Source organism: Acanthisitta chloris, unplaced genomic scaffold (assembly GCF_000695815.1).
Source record: "Acanthisitta chloris isolate BGI_N310 unplaced genomic scaffold, ASM69581v1 scaffold27187, whole genome shotgun sequence".
Classification (NCBI taxonomy): domain Eukaryota; kingdom Metazoa; phylum Chordata; class Aves; order Passeriformes; family Acanthisittidae; genus Acanthisitta; species Acanthisitta chloris.
In genome coordinates, this window is record NW_008683631.1 from 20,443 (window position 1) to 43,506 (window position 23,064).

The 23,064-nt window shown below is 42.3% G+C and overlaps 1 protein-coding gene across 1 annotated transcript; it reads left to right on the top strand.

Moving 5' to 3' along the window:
- Nucleotides 1–44: 44 nt before the first annotated feature.
- CERS3 (ceramide synthase 3) lies at nucleotides 45–20,696 on the top strand. The gene is made up of 10 exons (XM_009079029.1): nucleotides 45–64; nucleotides 6,851–7,033; nucleotides 8,601–8,718; nucleotides 10,689–10,807; nucleotides 14,619–14,676; nucleotides 15,546–15,596; nucleotides 16,523–16,615; nucleotides 16,860–16,988; nucleotides 19,038–19,144; nucleotides 20,465–20,696. Exons 2-10 carry the CDS (start codon nucleotides 6,852–6,854, stop codon nucleotides 20,694–20,696), a joined length of 1,089 nt encoding a protein of 362 aa, XP_009077277.1. The 5' UTR covers nucleotides 45–64; nucleotide 6,851.
- The last annotated feature ends 2,368 nt before the right edge of the window (nucleotides 20,697–23,064 follow it).

Genomic DNA, 23,064 nt, shown 5'->3' on the forward strand with positions numbered 1-23,064 from the left:
AGTGAGTGTGATGCCTCTTCCCTGCTAACGTGCTTAAGGTCTCTTGGACTGCAACATCATCAAGGTAGGAATTCCTTTTCCTTTTTTTTTTTTTTTTTTTCTATTCTGGAAGGTTTTGTTGGGCTTTTTTTTTTTTTCCCTCTCCTGACATCAGACTGTGTGGTCTCTAGCCTTGCTTTGTAAGGGAAGATTAGAGTAACTCTGATAGTCCTCAGATAAAGAATGGAATGGCCTTAATGAGATCTTATATGTTGCCACTAAATATTCCAACTTATGAGAACTGCTTTTTTTATTTTAAAAAGTAGTACAGGTTATAGCAGTAGCTTTGGTTTTCTGCTTCTCATATCATTGTCCTATGAAGTGCTCCTAAGAGCACTTCATTCTGAGCTGGGAGGAAAATATAGTAATAGGAAAAAATGTTTACTAATGCTATAAATGTGATTGCATACCAAAAGCCTTTGAATTTAAACTGCTTGCAAAGCTAGTCCTCATTTTGTTCTGTCAAACGCTAAGAAAAAAAAGTTGTTCTTTAAGAAATCCAGTTTAACAAAGTTTTTTATGGAAGTCTTACCTGTTGAAGTTCTGCAGAAGCTAGGGCTGTAGGTAACAACTTAGACAAGCCAGCAAGGGTTATTTCACAGCAATTCTAGAACATTTGGATGGAGGAACTCCAATCATGTCTTCCTCTCAGTTTATGTAATGAATTCTATTCCTCACTACCTTCCTGGCATGGCTCAGCTCTCCAGCTGGGATGCCACTGCTGATGGAGAGGCTGTGCTGGCTCACATTTAGCTCAAGATCTCCCTCTTGCATTTGTTAGGACATGAATAGTATGGCAAAGTGGCTGAAATAACGAAAGACCAGTTCTGTTCTGGCTCCTCCTCCGGCTGGGTTTGTGGGTGGGAAATGTCTGGGCAGGTTAAATTACAAAGAAGGGGATAACCAGGAGAGCTGGGAACAGTGGAGCACAGGGTGGTGTAACTGCTGGTTTGGGGTTGTGCAGAGATCAATACAGTTGATGTCCAAGCATGAGCCCCTGTGTGTACGTGATGGCTGAAGATTCACAAAGCTGCAAATAAGTTTTCCAGAGTGCAAATGCACCAGCCCAGGCCCTTTCCTGCCTTCCAAAGGCTAATTTAAAACCTTGAGTCATCCTCAGAAGGTGGAGAAGCCAACAGCCCCTGCACCCTCAGGTCCTCCCTCTAGTTCCTCACTTTACTGCTGTCTTCACATGTTTTGTGGTGCCGTTGGACTTCTAGTTGTACCACTGTGTACCCATGTGCCTCTTGAGGCTTCTCTGCCCTTAGCTCAAATAAGTGGCCACAAAGACTCACAACTCTGGTAAAATCTCCATTATCTAACAGCACTTTAAGCCAGACTTCAGGTTTTTATTTCAAATAAAATTTACAAGCTACAAACAATAATCCTTTTTGCATCTCTCCCCAATAGTAATAACATGAAGAAAAATGTAATAATTTGAAAGATTTTTCCTTACATTCTAACCAGTGTTACTAAGTTCTGGAAGTCACAAGTTCCTTTAGGTTTGTTCGAACCTTTTATGAATTTAGCATCTACTGAGAGCCTGTAGTTTGGATAGGGTTTGTTTTTTTTTCAAATAGCTCCTATTTTATCTCAAAGTTACTGCCGATATTTGAGTTATTTCATAGCACTTTATCCCTCTCTGTCCAGGTTATGAATTTTTAAATCTTAAAAGCCTAGTCTTCACTGTAACTGTGCAGCCTGAGAACTGTGTATTGTCAGCTGAAACCATTTTAGCTGCTCAGAAATGATTTACCTTTAAGTAGAGAGAGCATGGTACAAAATGAATTATTTCAAAGAGTTCTTGCTTTTTTTTTTTTTTATTCCTCCCCCTCAGAGAACAGGGAAAAATATAAAACTCACTTGTCACCTTAATTGAGATTTATTCCAAGTGCTGTTTTAGCCTGCACAATACAGTGCCCAAGTTACAAGGTAATGTGATAGAACAGTAAAAGTAGTAAAATGCTGTAATTGCCCTATAACTAGGCACTTAAAGTGTTTACAGTTGAGATTTGTCCAAGTGAGGGAGTAAATGTGAAATTAAAGGTCTCATAGCAATCTTAATTCAGCTGTTTTATGTGGATGGAGTATTTCAGTGCTTCATCATAACAACCTCTGAGTCCAGCAGCTCCTTAATTCTCTGCTGCCATGGGTGGGATGTGTCAGCTGGGTGAGATGTCAGTCACACTGTGGCTCAGGTTGTGCAGAATCCAACTGGAGTCATGTTCTCATATTGGGACAAACAAGATGAGAAAAGAGAAGATGCAAAGAGGTTATGCAAAGGTTGATGGTACCATCAATCCAACATCCTTCCTTCTGTCCTTTCCCCCACAAACCATAGTTCAACGTGCAGGACCCATATTTGTTCACCTGTTTCATGGTGGTGATCTCAGCTGGGATTCTTTAAGCAATAAGCTGTCTTTGTAGCAGAACACAAATCTGCTGAAACTTGTGTGTTAACTCATGGATATATTGCTGAGCCTGAAGCAAAACCTGTGGTATGGTGGGTCTGATCTTTGTTATATGCTTTTAAACAACTTTTGTTTAATGCTGATAATTAACAGCCTGGAACAGCTTTTCTATCTCTTTTAATATCTGGGAGATTTGATTTTTCCCAGCAGTCACTGTGCAGCTTTACCAGTTCTGCCAAACAGCAAAATTATGTTATACTTTTGCTGATTTCATTCTTTCCCTGTTGCACGTCTGGAGTCACACTGAGGAGACTAATAAGATGCTTAAAAATTAAGAGTTTTTTCACTTGTCTGTTTGTGTTGTTGATGCATTTGGTGCTCTAATTTATTCAGTAAATAAGGATAGAAATTCCTCCTAACACATCCTGCAAACTGGACATCACCTTCTCTTAGTTCAGGCATTGGAAATGCAGTTTTTGCAAGCGACAGCTTTTGTGCAGAAAATACAATCAAAGCTTTGTTTCTGTTTCTTTTTATTAATTCCCCAGACTGCAACAGCCAAAAATCCCACTTCAAAGCAGCTCCTGAATTTGTTTTGCAAAATGTAGCCACATAGCTTTTGTCAAACCAAACTTTGCCCTTTTATTTGCTGAATAGCATTAAAAAATATTATTTTATTGAATACATCAAGGATCCAAGAACCAGAGCTTTAAAAGAACCTTCACATTGATACTTCCCAACTGTGTAGGCTTTCCTTTAATTATAAAGGATGCAGTTGCTGATGTAATCATTCCTGATTTTCCTGTTTTGCACTAGCCCATTTAAAACTAGATTAGGCTCCAGAGGAGATCCTTCCATAGCAGGGAGGTGATTAGATTTCTGTAAGTGGAGTATTTAATTCCCAAGATGCAGAGGAGCTTCAGTTTTCTGAAATATCTTTATTCTATTGCTAGACTGACTTTCCCTTCTGGAGCAACAGTTCCAGTTGTGTCAATGCAAAGGTCACTGGCAGTGCTGGTGTATGGATAGGGATCTGGGAAGAAGCAGAGGTTTCTTTCATCCTACACTGGGCAGAACATGAGTCACTCACTGTTGTGCTTTCTCACTCCTTGCTTGGTGCTGCCACAAACTGTAAGGAAAAGCTCTGGGCTCAGCACTAGGAGGTTCAGGCTGGACAGGCTTTCAAGGTTCTTGTTGGATTTTATCCCAGATCAGGCCAAGCTGTGCCTTTGCATCCTCTGCCTGTTGGTTGGGAGCAGCACGAGGGGAGAATAACTGCTTGTGTGAGTTTGTGCAAGCTAAAAACATTGTCTGGTTTTGAAATCCAGTATCTACAGCCTGATTCCAGCACTGCAACTGGTGGCCACTGGTGCCTCCTCACTCACACTCATGTCAGTGCTGCCCAGGTGTGGTTGTAAGGTCTTCCTGACCTTCCAGGTGCTCTAGGAACCTCATGATGAGAGCTGAAGGGAGATAGGAAAACAGCCTAACTACTTAACTGCTGCTATTATGTAGATGGAAATCTCCAAGACTTCCTGGGGAATGGCCTGACTTGCTGCAGTGAAAACATCCAATTTAAGAGTAATGAAACTTAAGAACAGACTGCAGGCAGGTTTGGAATCTCAGCAGCAGTGTCTAAGAATTACTTGGATAACGTTCATCAGGGATGAACCACCTGTGTGCCAGGCAAGGCAGGTCCTAACATAGGGATTGCCAAAGGGAGCTCACCTTTCCACGGGTCTGCTTGGGCTTTGGGAGGAAGGGTTTCTGCTGAAATCTGTGAGCAGATCTCAAACCCCAGAATTCCCTTAAATTGAAAGGCTGAGCATATGCTTATGAGCTTAGTTTAATAGTGCATTTGTTTAATAGTTAATTGACTAGTTTAAGAGGTAATCATAGGGTGAGGCATCCATGTGTGGAAGGAAAGCATGAATTAGTGAGATCCCAGGAATCCAATATGAAAATATGGATTTTTCTAGGGTTTAAATGCTTTGGGTGCATGCTTAGTCACGACCCAGGACCCCAAACCCATTTGGGTGCACATGTTTTGGTGTTCAGTCACAACCCACCTCACCACAGTCCAACTGGGAGTGCTCTTTCCACTGTGCTCTGTTTTTATTACGCTTGTGATAGTTTGCAGTGCACAGTCTAGTTAAAAAGTACAGATATATTAGGAAGCAGAACTGTGTAATGAGTCTCTCCTCTGGTCTTCTAGGGTAGATTGTCTGCAAGCCTTTCTGTCTGCCCCAAAATGTCCTGGTTCAAAGCCCTCCTTCATTATGGTGGCGCCTGCAAGCTGTTGTTAAGGGTCTGGGAGCAGCCCCAGTATAAATCCCAACTTCCAGGAGTTTATAATTCAGCAGTAAAACATTGCTCTAGGCTGAAACTTGGCATATAAAGTCTCAGTGCAGGACCAATTGTGATTTCTCCCTCCTTTATTTTTGCATTTGCTTATACACACACGGCTCATTCAGGAGGTTTTTACTGTCCCCTTTTGGCATTTAAAAAGATTAAGTGGTTGGGTTATTAATAGTCAATTCTGACTACTGTGCTTGGCCAGTAAAGGGATCCACAGTGGCTGTTAACCCAGCTCTGTTTGGTGGATACAGGTCACTGTTTCACAAACCTGCTCCAAGGCTTCAGCTGAGTGTGGACCAATGATGGTTGGTTTGTCCATTCATCATTGAGCTCCAGACCCATCCGTGCCCCAGTCCAGGATGCTGCTGTGAGTGAACTGGGCACAGGGACCTGACCAGCACAGAGGCAGCTACACGTGGCTGAGGCACAAATGAAGTCCTGTGGCCCCTGCTCAAACAGAGAGACATGAAAAGGCCTGAACTAGCAATGATTACATAAAGCTGTGTCAGGGGAGATTTTAGGACAGATGTTAGGAGAAGGTTATTAGAGGGTGGTTGAGCACTGGAACAGCTCCCCAGGGTGGTGGTCACAGCCCCAAACCTGACAAAGCTCAAGAAGCATTCGGTGAACTGTCTCAGGCATAGATGTGGCTCCTGATGTCCTGTGCAGGGCCAGGAGTTGGACTTCAATGACCAACCTCATAGCAACCTTCCAGTATCTGAAGGCCTACAGAGAAGCTGGAGGGGGACAGGACAAGGAGCAGTGGGTATAAATTCAAAGAGGGAAAATTTAGATCAGATATTAGGAAGAAGTTTTTCCCTGTGAGGGTGGTGAGACACTGGCACAGGTTGCCCAGGGAGGCTGTGGCTGCCCCAACCCTGGCAGTGTTCACAGCCAGGTTGGATGAGCCTTGAGCAACCTGCTCTGGTGGGAGGTGTCCCTGCCCAGGGCAGGGGGTTGAGTCTGGATGATCTCTGAGGTCTATTCTAACCCCTAAAATTCTATGATTATGTGATCCTTGTGCATCCCTTCCAGCTCAGGATATCCTGTGAGTCTATGATACTGTCTGAACTCAGCACGATTGGATCTTATCATTTGATCCTGTACAAATATATCACTGTGAGACCTAATGGGAAGGAGGAGACTCAGTTGCCATCCTCCCAGCACAACTGTTTCCTCATCAAAACTGTTTCAATGAAATCAGTTACTTCCTCGTGTTTTTCCTGATTTACAGAATTTTTTACCGTCGAAGATATAATTTAAATTTATTATTCCTAGAAATTTTAGAAAAAATAGGTATTTCAGCCTTATGGAAAACATTATAGTAAGCTCTATTTTTCCTCAAGGTTAGGATATTTTTATAGGATATATAACATGTTTGTACTGTAAAGTCCTTACAACTAAATGAGTGAGAACAGAAATGTCTAAATATATCATGTAGAATGCAAAGGCTAAAAATGAGGCCTTTACAAAAATGAAATGTTTTAATTGGAGTTAAATATTTTTCCTTCCAGAACTGGTTTTAGACATTTTATTCTGATCTAGGATTGGGTCACAGTTAAATCATAGGATTTCCTGCAATTCCCAGAAAATCCTTGCTGTGCACTGTATTTTTCCCACTTGTTCTTGTGCCCAGGTGTTTGTAAAATCAGGATTGAGGTATATATTGCCATTAGCACATCAAACAGCAAAATGTCCTCATTATTATGGCCCTGAATCACTTCCTGGACTTTCTCATTTCTTTTCCATTCTAGCACCCTGGTCTAGTGAAGGTGTCCCTGCCCATGGCTTAGGGTTGGAACCAGATGAGCTTTATGGTCCCTTCCAACCTAAACCATTTTATTCAGGCCAGGACAACTTGTTCTTGTGGAATCTGAACCTCTGCTGCTGCTTGGACCTTATCTTTGAAAAATGTCCTGCAGGGAACCACTGCTCTCCACAACAAGGCTAAATACATTTTATTGCATGCATTTTCTTTTTAATACACCAGGTATAAATTTAATTATCTCTTTATGACTGATTCTCTGATTCTATTTACCCAGCATGGCCTACATCCTAAGGACACTCAACAGCTGGTTCTGGTGGGAGAATATCTGGATGCCAATCAACTGCACATGGGCAGATTTTGTAGACCGTGAGGGACTTGTCTTTCCAAAACCACATCAGTTATATGCCACAATTCCCTATGCTTTTGTATTGCTGATTATCCGATTCTTCAGTGAAAGGTAAGAAACAGAAATGCAATTGGATGCTAATGGTAATCCTCATTAATGCTGAAAATAAGATATCTTTAGATCAATGTTCTCATGCTTTATAAAGGAGGATTAGCTGGTGGTTTGCTAGAGAGATCTCATACAGATAATGTGACAGGTGAAAAATTGGGAAGTATTTTCACTATCAGGAATTTGTGACTGTGTCCAGGCTAGGAGGGTGTTTCTAACTTTTCTAGAAAACAGCATTTAAATACTTCTAATTACCTCCTTTCACTAGAAACACAATTAATTCCAAATTATTTGGGTTTTCTTTTCCTTTTTCTCCTTTGCTGGAAGGATAGAATTATCTATCTTCCCAAACAAACCTCTCCTTTTACTTGATCCTGCACCAGAACACTTGTGTGAGGCTGACAGGTCCCAGGTGCTTAGCTGTAGCCAAACTAAGCAGACCGGAGGGTTCTCAAAGTTTTGTGTGAACATTTTATGCAGATCTAGTAAAGCTGATTCCTTTTTTTTTCCTTACTTTGGCACCAAAAGATGGATTGCTTCTGCAGCTGGAATCTTAGGGGACAGGCAGAGATTGGCTCCACAGAAGAAAGCTACAATTATGTTAAGACTTGCAGTGCTTTGACTTACTTATTTGTACCTTTTTTGCTTGACTTTCCTTTTTTTTCCTCTCTAAAGAATGTGATTAGTAGGTTTTTAGAATTATTGCAGGGTAGAATGAGGAAATTTGCAATGTCGTAAGTTGGATGCGCTTGAAACAGAAGCAGATAAGATCATGTTGGAAATCAAAACTGATTTGGATCATATGTTTATAACCATTCCCAGTGTCTCCTGAGCAGATGCTTGCCCAAGTGTGTCTCACTGCACTGCTATTGGGGGTGGTTGGTGTGGATAATTAGCCCACACATCTGCCCATGGCTGAGGAAAACTGACCACTGCTATGAGGAAAAAGGAATCAGGTACTGATACCAGCAGGAGTGAGGGGAGATTTTTCAGAAAAGCCTGCCCAAGTAGAAGAGTGAAGGTCTTGGCACACTCTGCAGCGCTTTGGATTGGAAAATGAAGGAGAGAGAAGCCTTCAGTCTCTGGGGGAATGGCTGTGTGCCACAGACCAGAGGCCACAGGCTGAACCCAGCGTGGGCAGTGGTAGCCCAGTGAAGCAATGTGCCAAGTGACTCTGCCACTAGGAGAGAAAGTTAGCCCAGTAGCAATCTTGAGCTTACATGGAGAGAGCATCTGTTCTTATTTCACTCTCCCTCAACTGTTGCTTAACTCCAATATGCCTCTGAAGAACACTAAAGGACACAAAAGTCAGGATATTTCCTTTAGTTTGATACCATTTCATGACCACAAATTTGAGTCCTTGGGTCTGCTTTTTTATATAACTACTGATATGCTGTGGTTCCCTCTTGGGATTAGCTAGAGGGAGATCCCTTTCTCTCCCAGTGCATTGGCACATCCTATGGCAGATTAAATTGAGTCAGATTTGTTTTCTTCATCTCTTGGCATGAGAACAGCCAAGGTCTTGTAACTGCATTGTATTTCTAAAGTTTTTCATGCTGTGTCTTTTCAGATATGTTGCTATACCTCTAGCAAAAGCCTTAGGTATAAAGAATGTAAGACGTGTGAAGCCACAGCCTAATCCTGTTTTAGAGAGTTATTTCCGGGAGTGCTCAAGACATCCATCCCAAGTAAGGATTCTCATACTTTTACACTGTTTTTGCTTTTGGAAAATCCCAGTCTTGCTGTTTCAATCAGCTATCAGCAATGACATCATGGGATGAGTTCCAGCCGATTGACAGATGACTTAATATATTTGGGTTTTTGTTGCTGTTCTGCTGACAAGAGACTATGGCAGCTCAAACAGAAAATACATTTAGATGTTTAACTTTCTGGCATGATATTCTAGGTTAGACTGTTAATAATATTTCCAGTGAAGATCAGTGTTCCATCTTTAACTTATTCTGCCTGGAGAAAGCATCAGCTGACATCTGTTGTTGGGAAGTTGTATCATATTTATTGCAAGCAATACTACTGGAACGCTGGCACGGAAGCCTTTTGATCCTTTATATTGCTGCATACTTAATCCTGGCTTACGTGAGAGAGAAAAGCAACCTTGCTGTTACCTTGCTGTTTGTTTTTGAAATTGAACAAGGCAAAAAAGAAGAGCCTATGTTTGTCATCTCCAAAAATGAGGCAACTTGTTGCTGGAAACAGGTACTGTGCTGGGAGTGCAGCCTCAGGAAGTTCACTTACCTGACTGCAGTTCCCAAACAATTGCATGTTCCTCACTGGTTTTAAAAAGAAATATGTGCTTTCTAGTAATGAGGGGTTTTGATAATTACTGATACATAAAACTTTAAATTCTATCCCTAACTCTGCTCTTCTCTTATTGTGTCTTTTGCCTGATATCATCAGGAGTAGATGTATTCTGTTCACATATGAGCTCTTCTCTATCTGGGCAGGTATCCCAATCTGTTTTGTGCCTTCCCTCTGCATGAGTACAGTTTGACAATTGATCTCTGAATGGAAGCACAGCATTTTTATACTCAGCAGTGCATGGGAAGGATTCAGGCTGTCTCCTTTATGTATCCAGCTGGGAGCTCTGTGTGCCTGGGAAAGCATGCAGAGGCCTGGCTGGCAATTGAGGGCATCCTGGCTCTGTTGTCTGGCAAAACAAAGTTGATTCTCCTGTGTGGCAAGTAGAGAGCTCCCCAGCCAGCAGGATGGGCTGAACACTGAGGCTGTTTGCACTCCTGCCCTCCCCAGCAGCAGAGGTGCCTTTGCTCACATTCCAGAGGTTTCCCTGAGCATAGGAGACTAACTGAACTGGACTTACCTTGGTGGAGCTGCCACCCACTATTTGCATACTGGCCTTGGGAGGAAAGAACTTCTCCAGGGATGAGTCAAACACTCTCTCTGCTCCTGCAGCAGCCCCCGGGGAGGTCAGCCCACACCTTCCACACCTGGCTGGAGGAGAGGGAGGAAGCCTGCAGGCTTAGCACGTGCTGGAGTGGCTGCACTGCAGAGCTGCTTCACCTTGAGCACACATGATGCAGAGACACCTGAGAGATGCACTCCAGTGGCTTGGTGCAATTCTAGGCAGTGCTCTAGCCCCAGTTCATTTCAAGAGTTGAAGAGAAGCAGTCTGGACCCTGCTCAGTAAGATACATTGCCTTGCCCTGTACCACACAAGTGCATTGGATTTGAGAAGAGAGCTCAGGTCACCTTAATTCCAAACCCGTGTTTTGCTGGCAAGACTCATTTACATATAACCAAGTAATTGTTTCTAATTAGGTAAGATATTAGATACGATGTCCATGTGTGCTGACCATGGCACTTCCTCGTCCAGCCCAACCTCCTGCCTAGCAGAAAAAGTTGCATCTCTGTGAGTCTCAGGAGCCACCAGAAAAACAGTAGCACAGTTTGTGGATCTGTTTCATCCCTGCTTGATTTATATAAATAAAAATCCAGAGTTTCTCTGAGTGCTACTCAAAAATTAAACCAAGAAGTCTGCAAGGTTACCCCCAAACGTAATTAATCCTGATAATAATTTTAAATTACTATTTTACAACAGTGGACAGCTGCTCTGTGAAGTTCAACATAAATGAAAGCGACACTGGAGTGCATCTTGGTGCTAACACTGTTCCATTTTTTGCAGTCAGAGATCCAAGGTCTTGCCAAAAAGTGCAACTGCACAGTGCGTTTGGTGGAGAAGTGGTTCAGGAGGCGACGAAACCTTGAGATTCCAACAGTCCTTCGGAAATTCCAGGAAGCTTTGTAAGAAAAGACAATGCTTTTGGTTGTTGTTATTGGTGAATGTGAGGCTGGTGAGACACTGGCACAAGTTGCCCAGGGAGGCTGTGGCTGCCCCAACCCTGACAGTGTTCACAGCCAGGTTGGCTAAAGCCTTGAGCAACCTGCTCTGGTGGGAAGTGTCCCTGCCCAGGGCAGGGGTTGGGGCTGGATGATCTCTGAGGTCCATTCCAACCCCTTCACATTCTATAATCTTGTGATTATGGGGTTTACTTGTTTGGAAAAAAAATAAAAATCAAGGTCCTCGTGTGCCTTTTAAGGGGGATTCATTCCCAGAAAGTAGGTCTGTCTGGGGCTTTGCTTTGTGCATGCCAAGCAAATTTGCCAAGCATTTCTCTAAATGGTGTGTATTTAAAAGATTAGGTTAACAGTTTCCCCTGAAAAAGAAACAGCTTAAAATATTTTGCTTTTCTTAGTTGTGGAGTAATGGATTTATTTGTAGGCTCCTGCTGCATAGTGCTTGATGAGAATATGCAGAGAGTAGGAGAACATTTGCCTGTCTGACAGTAATCATAGGAGGAGAAAAATGCTTTCTCTGGTTTATGTACCCATGCTGTTATTTTGGGATGCTATTACATGTACTCAAGGCAGTTCAAGAGGAGGAGTTGTGGCATCCAAACTAAATGACAGGTGTCACAGCTTGACCATGGGATACTGTGTGAAATGGGAGCTCACAGAGTGAGCCAGTGAGTACCTTTAAGTGGTAATAATGAATATGTAAAAAGCTCCAAAACCTCCTGCATATGATTTTTCACATATGTGTGAGAACTTCCTCATACCTAAACACTTGAACTATTTAACTGTGGTCCAAACTCTCACACAAGATGTAAATCCCCAATGGGCACGGCTTTACTTACATAGCTCATCACTTCTGGATACTAATGTTAACAGTGTAAAGCACTTTCCAAATTCCCTGTGTATTTGAGTTTTGACTAGCACAGTTATATTGGTGAAAATTCACCTAATTACTATATTTCACCTCTTTTAGTGTAGACAAGCTTAAGGAATGAGGGTTAAAAGTACAGCTATAGAGTTCAAAGTACTTTATCAAGATTATTTTCAGTGTGAATCAATGTGATGATGGTTTGGTGATGTCCTCTGTTGGCCATAAATCCAGTTGGTAGACATAGACCTGTCTCTCTGAAGTCTGAGTTGAGTCAACTGTCCTGGTAAGCTGACAGACATAGTTTATTTCCGCCATTGTTTTGTGGCTGAGTTAACTTTGTTTCACCAGTGACAATAAAATTTCCTGCTATTGCTATAAGACCTGCCTGCCATGGATGGACAGCTCTGGTAGCACACAGCTAAAGACTGAAATTCAAACTGGCTTGGCAACTTGAGTGAGAATGAAGCAAACAGGTTTCTCTTGTGCAATTTTGTGAACCTTGCTCTGGTCTTTGTCAGTGAATTTAATTGAATTTAATTCTCTAGGCAAAAGATGAGAAACAGAGTTATTCTTGCACTAGTAGTCAGTGTGATGAGCATTATGAAATTTTCTGAAAGTCTGCAATCTCCAGGATCATTTTTCTGAATCGCAAGCAAAATCTGATGAGGCAGATCTAAACCATACTTAAGCTATTAGTGCTCCCAGTTAAGCAACACTGTGTTTGGAAAGCCCTTTGCATGAAACCTTCCCTGCCTTGACAGACTCCCCAGCCTTTCACTTCCCCTACTAAGTTCTTGTTGCTATACTCAGGTCAAGAGAAGATTCCTGAAGTGAAATCAGAAAATCCTTTTGCATAGCTGTTGCTCAGTGCTCTCTGGTGGCCAGGATCAGAGTTTAAAAGGCACTTGGGTAAAATTTGGTGAATTTGGAGGAGTTTTACTTCAGATTTTGGTCACCAAATTCACAAAGAAGCTTGGCTGAATGCAAAATGAGGTAGTTCTCTGGCAGTCTTGTATGTCTAATGAGTTCATCTGAAGCACTGTTTATTGCCAAGTGTGTTCAACACATATTTGTGTGGCTGGGGACTATGGCACAGTCTTGGAGGTGCTCTGTGCTGTGGATTTCACTCAGAAAACCACTTACATTTTGCAACCAACTAAGAATTAGTCCCACTATATCCACTAGACCACTCACACCTCTCTTGCTTGAGACAGGAGGCATGAGGGCAGCACCAGCTGCTGTGGAAAGTCTATCCCATGCCACAGTGTTGTTTTCTAGCACCTCTTGGTTAACTCTGAGCCAGGTATTCCTTGTGCTTCCACTCTCCCCTCCCATTTGCCCTCCTAATTTGCACCATGTACCTCTGAATTACTTTTATCCACACAGTGGGTGTTCTGCAGTGTTGTTTTGAAATCATCTGAGGAAAGATGCTTTAAAGTTGAGAAGGAAAACAGTAGTTTATTACCTGCGTATCAATTTTGTAATTGTTTTCTTGGCTTCCTTCAGAGGCATGAGACATACTATCTTGTCTCATCTCTGCCATTCCATGTCCTCATCCTTTGTTTGTTGTTTTTCTCATAAAATGCTGTCTCAGTCTTTGAGCATCTCATTCTTTCACCAGGCTCTCAGCCTCCAGGTGCTGTGGGGCTCAGAAAGGAGGGGCTGCTTCTACCACACAGATTCTCAACATCTTCTCTCCTATGGCACTTTGCTAATATTTGCCAAAGACCACAATCTCATTTTATACACCTTTATACAGTATTCTTGAGGTGATCTCTCCTACTTTTCATCGAATTTAGGTTTTCTGGGAGGCTGTTTGCTGCTGTCCTCCAGTTCTAGATCAAGTTCTCACTAGGTTTGGGTCCATGTGTCTGTCCCTGTGGTCACAGCCTTTCTTTGCATGCAGAGTCCTGCAGTGTTTTCACATTGATCTTGCAAAGCTGTTCTGGGAAAGGTCAGGCTTATTCCTGCAATGGGGAAGAATGGAAAGGAAGTTTTCTATCACCTGCAGAGGTGGGAGTGGGAACGCTCAGGCTGAGACTCCAACCGCACCCAGTCCCAGGGACAATACCTCCCACACAGGCTCCAGAGTCATTACAACGCTGATTGCTGCCTCCAAATCACAGCATCCTGCTCTGACATCCATATAAACCACAACATACTTCACTGAGATGCACAAGAGCTTTGTTTTCCCTTTGCTGACTTACCCGATCGATGGTGCAAACCTGGAAGTTTTATTTGCCTTGCAGGATATCCATTTAATGCATGAAAAGCTTAGATCAGGCTAAATGCTGGCACACCTAGGCAAAGGCTGAGGTTCTTGTTAATCCAGACCTCTGTAGTAAGACATAAATTAATCCAGTAGTTGTTAGTTTCATAAGGTTCCCCTGTTGTCAACAATCAGTGCTGAGATGGAAGGAAATGAACCCAGAGGTTGGAACAAGTCACTGTTGGTGGCCACAGCGTTCAGTGTCTGATCAGCTGGGAAGTGTGTGCCATGTGGCTTAGGGACCTTCTGGGAGCTGTGAGGTGTTCTAGAGGGATTGATACAATGGGAAAGGTTGGTGTTATCAGACATTAATTGTTAGGAGCTTATGACACTTGCTGTGATCATTGTCTTGTTCAGCTCATGCCTGGCTCAAAAGTTACTGCTGTCCTCACAACCAGGGTATCTGTATTGTGACAGTGTAAGAGAGTTTGCTACTTTAGCAAGTAGCCAAAGCTTAATTATTAAACTATTAATAACTCAGATATAGTTAATATGTGACTATCCTTAATGAGGTGAGGCCACATTTACGTGAGAATTGTCTATGATGAGTGATTGGCTCAGGGCAGTATCAATACAAAATAAAATGCTTTGTTCTTATTTTTTTCTTTTTAATTTTGCAGCTGGAGATTTTCATTCTATCTTACATCCTCCATCGTTGGGTTTATATTTCTGTATGATGTAAGTTAACTTTTTGAAAGATGGATACTGTATTTTTAATAAAATAAGGACTGATTTCTAGATTTTTCTTGAAGCTCTTTGGAAGGTTTCAGTGGCTCAGTGGGTTCAGACGTTTGGTGTATGTAATCTAGATGATGGGCTGCAATATGCACTGAGGTTTTACTTAATTTTAAAATCAACTTTTGAACTTCTATGATAAAAGAATTTCTGAGTAATCAGTATTTTAAGGCAAGTTTAAGAAGTCATGCAGATGGTTTTACAGCATGCCTTGTTAACACCTACAAATGCATCACATGGCCGTGTTTCTCGGAGGAGGCCATAAACTTTTTCTGGCAGCATTTTTGGGGGTCACAGCTATTTATTGAGGTGTTGCTGCTGAGTCAGAAGTTGGGAGTAACAGAGAGAAGGCTGCTCCTAACGATGTGAGCCTTGCCTGGGGTGTCATTAATGCTTCCCCTGAGCAGCGGAGCAGATCTCGGCATGTCTGCGTGGATCTGGCTCTTCTCCCCAAACACTGCTTATCGTCAGGAACCAGTGGTGTGTGTGACTGGTAAACACAGCAAATTCAATCACTGTGGCAACATATCTTGAGTAATTGCAGTAATAAAACACACACACCCACTGCTTTGGATGATGAAATGATGAACTGGAAGGTTTCAGGTGTCCTGAAAACAAGCCAAAAAGCTGGGACCAATATAATAAATCTGAGATGGAAGGAAGATCCCTTTAGAAATTGGTGGGGAACAGTTATCAAGATTGCAGCTCCTTAGCCTGCTCCACTTAGAGAAATTTAAAGTAGTGAAGATTTTGAGTTAAGGTGACTTATTGTTTCTGGGCTGAGCAGTGTCTGAATCATTTGTCTCCCCCAGAAACCCTGGTTTTACGACATCTGGCAGACGTGGGTTGGTTATCCATTTCAGGTGAGCTTCCTGGCATCAGGCCATTGCCCTCCAGGCATTCCAGGTATTTCCCCATTGGAAAGGGTAATCCACAGAAGCCTTTTCCCTCCCAACGGGCACCACCTAACGAGGTGTGGCACCAGGGCCTTTTGCCTTTTTTTTTTTTTTTTTTTGGGATGTCTGCTGACTGTTGCAGGACTTCCCTGGCATCTGCCTGTGCTGCAACTCACCCCTCCAGTCAGACCACTGTCATTTCCACCCACCCCAGGATACCAGTTGCACTCCAGAGATGTTATCTGTGTTCCCAGTTTCAGTGTGGAACCCCTAAGCTGGCACCAGGCTCAACAATGCTCCAAGGCACTCTTATTTTTATAAATCTCTGCCCCATCCCACTGCCTTCTAATTCCTGTCCTAGGCAGGGGCTAAGAACAAAAAGAATCCTGCCTCCCAGCTGAGTTTTCCCAGCTCCTGCTGCACACCTGCCACCTGTGAAATAGACCCAAGAGAGCAGCCAAGCTCAGCACTGAGCCCTAAGCAGATCCATAGGATTTTAGCATGAAAACCTGACATTTCAGTCATGGGATGTGTGCATATTTAATATGTTAATTGTTCACCAAGTGGAGGCCTTTGTTTGTTTGCAGTTGTTTGTAATTAAATGCAGAAGGACTCTGCATGTTGTTCTCTGCCACAGCCATGGAGAAAAACATGTTAATATTGAGAGGTGGGGGAGGAACTGCAGAAACACAGTTTGGGCTGAGCAAAGGTTAAAATATTTGGCTCCCAAAACATCCTCCTTAATGAAGCCCAGAACGGGGTTTAGTTTAGTTTAATTTTTTAAGCAAGACTCAGCAGAGGAGCTAGAAGTCAGGAAAGGAAAAAAGAAGTAATTTCACTTGGCTTTTGCTTTATGCTATTCTCAGTTAAGTGTGTGTTTTCCTTCCTTACAGACCCTGCTGCCATCCCAGTACTGGTACTACATGGCTGAGATTGGGTTTTACTGGTCTCTCCTATTTACCCTTGGGATTGACAACAAAAGGAAGGCAAGTGGCTGTGCTTGTTTGTAGCTAGAGCCTCTGTTTCTGTGAGCAAGGGAGAAGTGTTTGTAAGGAAAAGCACATTGGGATCCTGGATTTGGTGGAGCCACATGAGGGCAGCATCAGTCTGTGCCTGGCACACCTGCACGTGCTCTTGGCTGCCAGGGCTGCTCTCAGGGGCTGACAAGCCACTGAGACCCTCAAGGGCTGTGCTTGCTTGGCTTTACCTTTCTTCTTCTCTCCTTGCCAGGATTTTATGGCTCATGTCGTTCACCACTTGGCAGCCATTGGGCTGATGAGTGGCTCTTGGTGTGGCAATTACGTGCGACTTGGAACTCTGGTGATATTTGTGCACGACACTGCAGATTTCTGGCTCGAGGTAACTCTGCTCTCCATCTTTTTTTTTTCTCTTTTCCTCTTGAGTTTTGTGGTTGGTGGGTGTTTTGGGGCTTATTTGGTTGTTGCCCAGGTTATGTTCAGTGACATTTTAATCTTTTTGCCACAAGTTTCATACGATCCCTTCCCACCCCCACAGTGACACAGCTGTGGAGTGCCACAGCTCCACAAAGTTATAAATTCTAAGGTAAAAAGCATCCAGATAATTTAAGATGATACTCTGTTACAGAATCCATTATGAGAAAAGAGCAGAAGGTAAGTTCTTCAGAACAGAACAGGGACTGGAAATACAACTGCCTCCCTGGGTTATTCCTGTTTCACTGTTAAAATTAGACCAGGTTCTCCACAGAATCCTAGGGTCATTAAGGCTGGAAAACACCTCCAAGGAAGTCCAACCTTGGACTGATTGTCACCTTGTCAGCTAGACCAGAGCACTAAAATGCCATGTCCAGTCATTTCTTGAACTGAACAAGGGATGGTGACTCTAGCACCCTGGGCTGCCTCTTCCAATGCCTGACAACACTCTCCATGAAGAAATTTGGGCTGCCTCTTCCAATGCCTGACAACACTCTCCATGAAGAAATTCTTCCTGCTGTCCAACCTGAACCTCCCCTGACACAGCTTGAGGCTATGTCCTCTAGTCCTGTCAAGCCTTTGAGCAGCTTGTCATGACACCAATTCTCAAGCAAATTTAGCATCCAAAATTTTGACTATTTCTATGATTCTCCAAACTGGCTAAATGTTGTTAGCGTGCACAGTCTTGTGTTGACCTAAGGGTAACTCTTCATTAAACACTTCAGGATGGAGACACTCAAGCTGTCCCTGAATGAGATCACAGGTATCTACTGGCAGAAGAAAAGTTTCTTCCCCTGGACTGAAGGAGAAGTCCTTTCCCTGAACTAAATATCAATGTTTAGAAGACTAAGAAGTGTCCTGTTCTGCCCACAGCACTGTGGTCCCAGACTTGCTGCTGGGTTTCTTGGAAGACAAACACATGCTGTTTCCTTCAGTAGAGGTATCCTGAGTTTGTAACACCAGGATTGAGAGTAGTTTCATCACCTGTTTTGGTGGCAGTGCCAGTGTAAGCAGCCCTTGTAGGCTGCTGTCTGTCACCATCTATTTCTGCTCCTGCTACTCTCTCTGTGGTATTGGACCACCTAATTGTGGGGCTGTGCAGCTGGGATTGGTCCAGATGAAACAAATGCATACAGGGTTTTTGCTGGGTTACTTTTAATCCTGACCTGCTCTGTGGTCCAGTTAACTGTGTGGCCTTAAGAACAGTTGAGCTGGCAACTGGTAGAGCAGCACTCAGATGCAAACTGAAGTTGAGTATCAGAATAACTTAATACAGCCCTGCCACTCAAAAAAAGAAAAAACATAATCAAACTGTTCCTAAAAATTTAGGTGTGGCACCTGAAGCTTTGCTCCCACTTGAGAACAGCTGTTTTGCTCGACGTGCCCAGGGTGGTTCCTAATGGAACGTGGAGACATGTACAGTTCATTTAGGGGAGAAGCAGCAATTATAGCATTTTTAGCATGATAGAGACCAACACTAAGACCTCCCCTGCTCAAAAAGGAGAAAACAGAAGTTGAATTATGCCCAGAGGAGGGTCAGTAACATGCATGTACCACACACAACACCTGTGTGTAAGGCACCACCATCACTCCTGAGCATGCAGGTGCTGTCAACAGCTTCTCTTGGATTCTGCCTCTTTGGAATGTGGTACAGAATGAGGAATTACCTCTGTTGGCAAGAGCACTGTGTATTTCCATGATACTTTGATATTCTGCTCTGAAAGTTGTTCTTTAGGCCTTTGACACAGAGTCCTTTCCTTTAAGATGAAAGGGTAAGTATAAACACAGACTGTTCTGGTGCTGCTTTATTAGGCATCAGTGACATGATTGCTTTACATGTCAAACTGGGAGGAAATTTTCTTCCTGCTTAGGTGGAAGATGAGTCTTTATTTATGAAAATGCAGAACTTATTTCAGAGGATATTTGTAATACATTTGGTTGTTTTTATTCACTGCAGGCAGCCAAAATGTTTAATTATGCTCACTGGGAGAAAACCTGCAATATGCTCTTTGTCATCTTTTCTATTGCCTTCTTCATCACCAGGATCATACTGTTCCCCTTCTGGTAAGCAATACTTAATATAGCCACAGGCTTTTACTTCATTCTCACTTGCACTGAGAGGTTAGTATTGGTTGTGATGGGAAAAGGAAAGGGATGGATTGGACTTTGGAGACAGAAGCAGAACTTCTGGCTGACAAGATGAGCTGACAAAAACTGTCATTTTCTTTAAAAACTCTTGAGTCAAAATAGTTTTAGATGAGCCTCTTGAAGATATGTTAACCTAAATAAAGGACTTTATGTATAATTGGACTTGTTTTTTGTAAATTGTACTTGAATGATATGGCCTTCTGCATTTTCAAGGGGGTTCAGCTACTTAACTAGGAGAAATCCTTTCATTCCACCCCTCTTGCTGTAGCTGCAAAGTCACAGTACATGACTGTAGTTGAGTTTTTGTAGATACTTCTTTCTGCTACCCAATTCTTGGTAGTGCCTCACCTCACTCACACACTCAGAGAAGTTGATGTGAAACAATTAATTTAGGAAGTCAACACAAATAAATCTTAACTTGCTAAATACTTCCGTGTCTTTGGAGTTCTGTGATTTAGTCTGGAGTGTCCACACTGGTGCTTACTGTGCTGAGTGCTTAACATACTTATCTTTTAAAACATGTTTAATATGTTTCATGGCTCTGGTTTGCCTTCCTGCCCCTCCCTGCACATGGACAAACCCTTAGAGACTCAAACTGGATAAATTAACAGTTCTGAGCATTGATCAACACAAGGCTTTAATTTCCTGTAGTATATTCATTCAGAAGTGCTGATGTCTTTTACTTTATTGTTATTTTTTTCATTAACTCTACAAATGATCTCAAATCATTTTGCTTCACTGAGTTTCTTGTTCTTCAGTTCTTGAGCTTGGAAGCAAAACATGAAGAGATTAAAGGGCCTCAAAAAGCCCTAAATAATACAGAAGTAGTGAAATCTGAAGGTGGACAAAACATATGTTAATTAAGGAAAAGCCCTGTGGCAAAGCCTGTAGGATTTTCTCTGCAGTGTGGATTTCAGATTAGAAGAATTTATATTAAAAAAGTCCTAGACAAGCTCTGAGTTGCACAGGATCTAGACCACACAGATGACAATCTGAAATATGGGACTTTGTCTAACCTCATTTAGAATACTTTTGTAGCAGACTCGATCTTCTCATCTTCTGAAGTCTATATTTCAATAGAGATGCATAATCTAGTTAAGACTGAGCTTGTTAATGAATCTGTCAACTTTGCAAAGCTTTTTAATATTAACGAGTTTGGAATGTGAAATTAGAAATAGTTGTGAACAGCACAGAGAAGAAATCTTGCACCATAACAGTGACTTTTATATTTTTCAGGATTCTTCGTGCCACGCTCTATCTGCCTACATACTACTCCACAACTCCTGTCATAGCCTACTTTTTTTTCAATGGGATGCTATTGACCCTCCAAGGTCTACACTTGTATTGGGGTTACTTAATTTTCAAGATTCTGAAAAGGTTCGTTTTCCTAAAGGTAAGAAATTTTACTTCTTCAGAGAGATGTGTGAAGTGTCAAACAGATGCAAATACCTCCAACAGATTTACCTAGAATTTGTTATTGTTTTCCTAAACATTCCTGTCCCTGGTTTTGATAGAGATCTACAAAGAATAGAGGTGTTTAAATGTGCTTTGTGCTTCCCATTGTCACAGCCAAGGTCAGAGATCAGTATATCCAATCTTCAACTAAAAACTTTTTTTTTCCCCTCGTATTTCATGTTTTGCACATATTTGATGTTTTTACTCAGTAATGAATAAAAATAATTGATGAGAAATGAGCTCTTCCAAAACTGAAGCCCAGAGATGGTGCAGAACTCTTTAGGAATTCCTGTGTTCTGAGTGACTTTCTAGGAACATACCAAAAAAGGAGAGGAGAGGTGAGTGATGAGATCTTTGACTACAAGTTGTCTGCAGGATTTTAAGTTCTTCAGATTTGCCTAAATCTGAGCTCAACTAAACTTGAACACTGGTTTTGGATGAAGAAAACCACACACACAGCTGATCTGGTATTGTATTATGCCACAATGAAACACTGTCATACTCAGCTGGAGCAAAGGGACAGTGCAAGTCTAGTGCTGCATGATCTGCTTTTATCTTGGAGAGAAAACTCATGTGGGAAACACCTCTAAAGAAAACTCATTTAGGTCTTGCTTGATTGCCTGAAATAGTAACATTTTCATAAGGTCTCATGCCATGAAGTGGCAAGTTTAGATGAAACATTGAGCAAAAAGCATTAAGGGAAAGACTTGAGAGAATGTCTCTAAGATTTGGCATGAGCATTAACAGGTATAGTTTGCTAGTTAAGATGAAACTTACCTTGTGCTGTTGAAAAATGGTCTTTCTTTTGAGGCTCAAGATGCAAAACCTTAATTGGCCTGACTCTGTCCTTTCATCTGAAGCAGTTAATGCTATGAAGCCTCTTCAGGAAATAGAAACATTCCTTTCTCCCTGTATTTGATTGTTGCTTGACTGACTGCTAGCAGATACCTTTCTATAATTATTGGATTGCATCAGATCTTATGCAAATAGACAGCTGAGTATCATAGAGACACCCAATGTCTGCCCTAGAAGAAAACTGTAGTTACACACTCAGCCCTATTAGACAGCAAACAGCTGTGCATAAGGGACAAATCTGTATCTGCTTCTAAAACAAGCTTCTATGTTCCCTTAGACACTGAAAAGCATGTATTCCCTGCCTGTCATTTGCCTCTGACTAATTGCAACATTACTTCTGGCCTGGCTTATGGACTGTTAAAGTGTTTTACTCCTTGTACCATAACATTTACATTTATTTTTTTTAATTTGGGCCTTGTCTCTGTGCTGTTCTTGCACAGCTCTTCTGGTGAAATGGAGAAACATCCCTCTGCCTTGCGGCTGAGGAAAGGGAAGGCTTTGGCATGGTTCTCCATCCACACTGGTGAGGTTAGGAGAGTACAGTGCAAGAAGGTCCTCAGATGCAGTGGCAAAAAGGACATTGCTAGGCCAGGCCTATATAAGGCCACTCTGCCCTGCATGCTCATGTGCCTTTGTAAGGGGCAGAAATGTTTCCTTTTGAGATAAGATAGTTGTTGTATTCATCATTGCTAAAAAGTGGGAAAGCACCAAGCCTGCATCCGTACTATGGATTTTTGATTCCTTATACAGCTCTCTGAGAAGACAGTTTCCAAATAACATTTTTACAGTGGTAGCAGCAGCAGCCTGAGCCCCTTTCAGTCTGGATGACTTCAGCTGGCTTGCATGTGCAGCCTGTTTTCCATAGCAGTGGCAAACTTGGCTGTGAAAGCAGCCAGTGCCTCCAGAGCTGGAAAGGCAACGTTGAAAAGAATGGTGTTGGCAAGGCAGTGTTTTTATACCAACATCTTTGTTAGAGACACACTGCACACAAATAGCTGCTGCTATTTTAGGGAAATACCAGTAGACCATCATCCTTGTGTTAGAAGGGGTTTGTTTCTCTGCCCGTTTCTTCAGTTTTCATTCAGAAAACAGGCAATTCTTGGTATTTTTCTTGAAGCAACAGTTAGCTACTTCAGCTGGAAAAATGAAGTCATGGTGGAACTGGGAATAGAGGCTGATGTTGTTGTTTAACTGAAGGAAGCTCTGAGCATAGAAGAGTGTAAGGAATTTTTTCAGTGCCTTGAGCCACCTTGGGGTTTTGGGGTCACTGCAACTTCGTAAGTTGGTAGTTTCTTCCATGCTTTACTCTTCCCTCTCAGGAGGAAATGACTTTGACTGAGATTTGCTGGTCAGACAGATGAATGAAAATGAGGAAAAAGGAAAGAAGGGATGAGATGATCTTGCTCCATCCCTCTGTGTCCTGTTTTCTCAGGCATGGGAGTCTCTGGCACAGGGACTCATGGCACAACAGCACTGGTGGTCTCCAGGCTCATGGGACTTGTGCCACCTTTCCCTTGGCCCAGTCC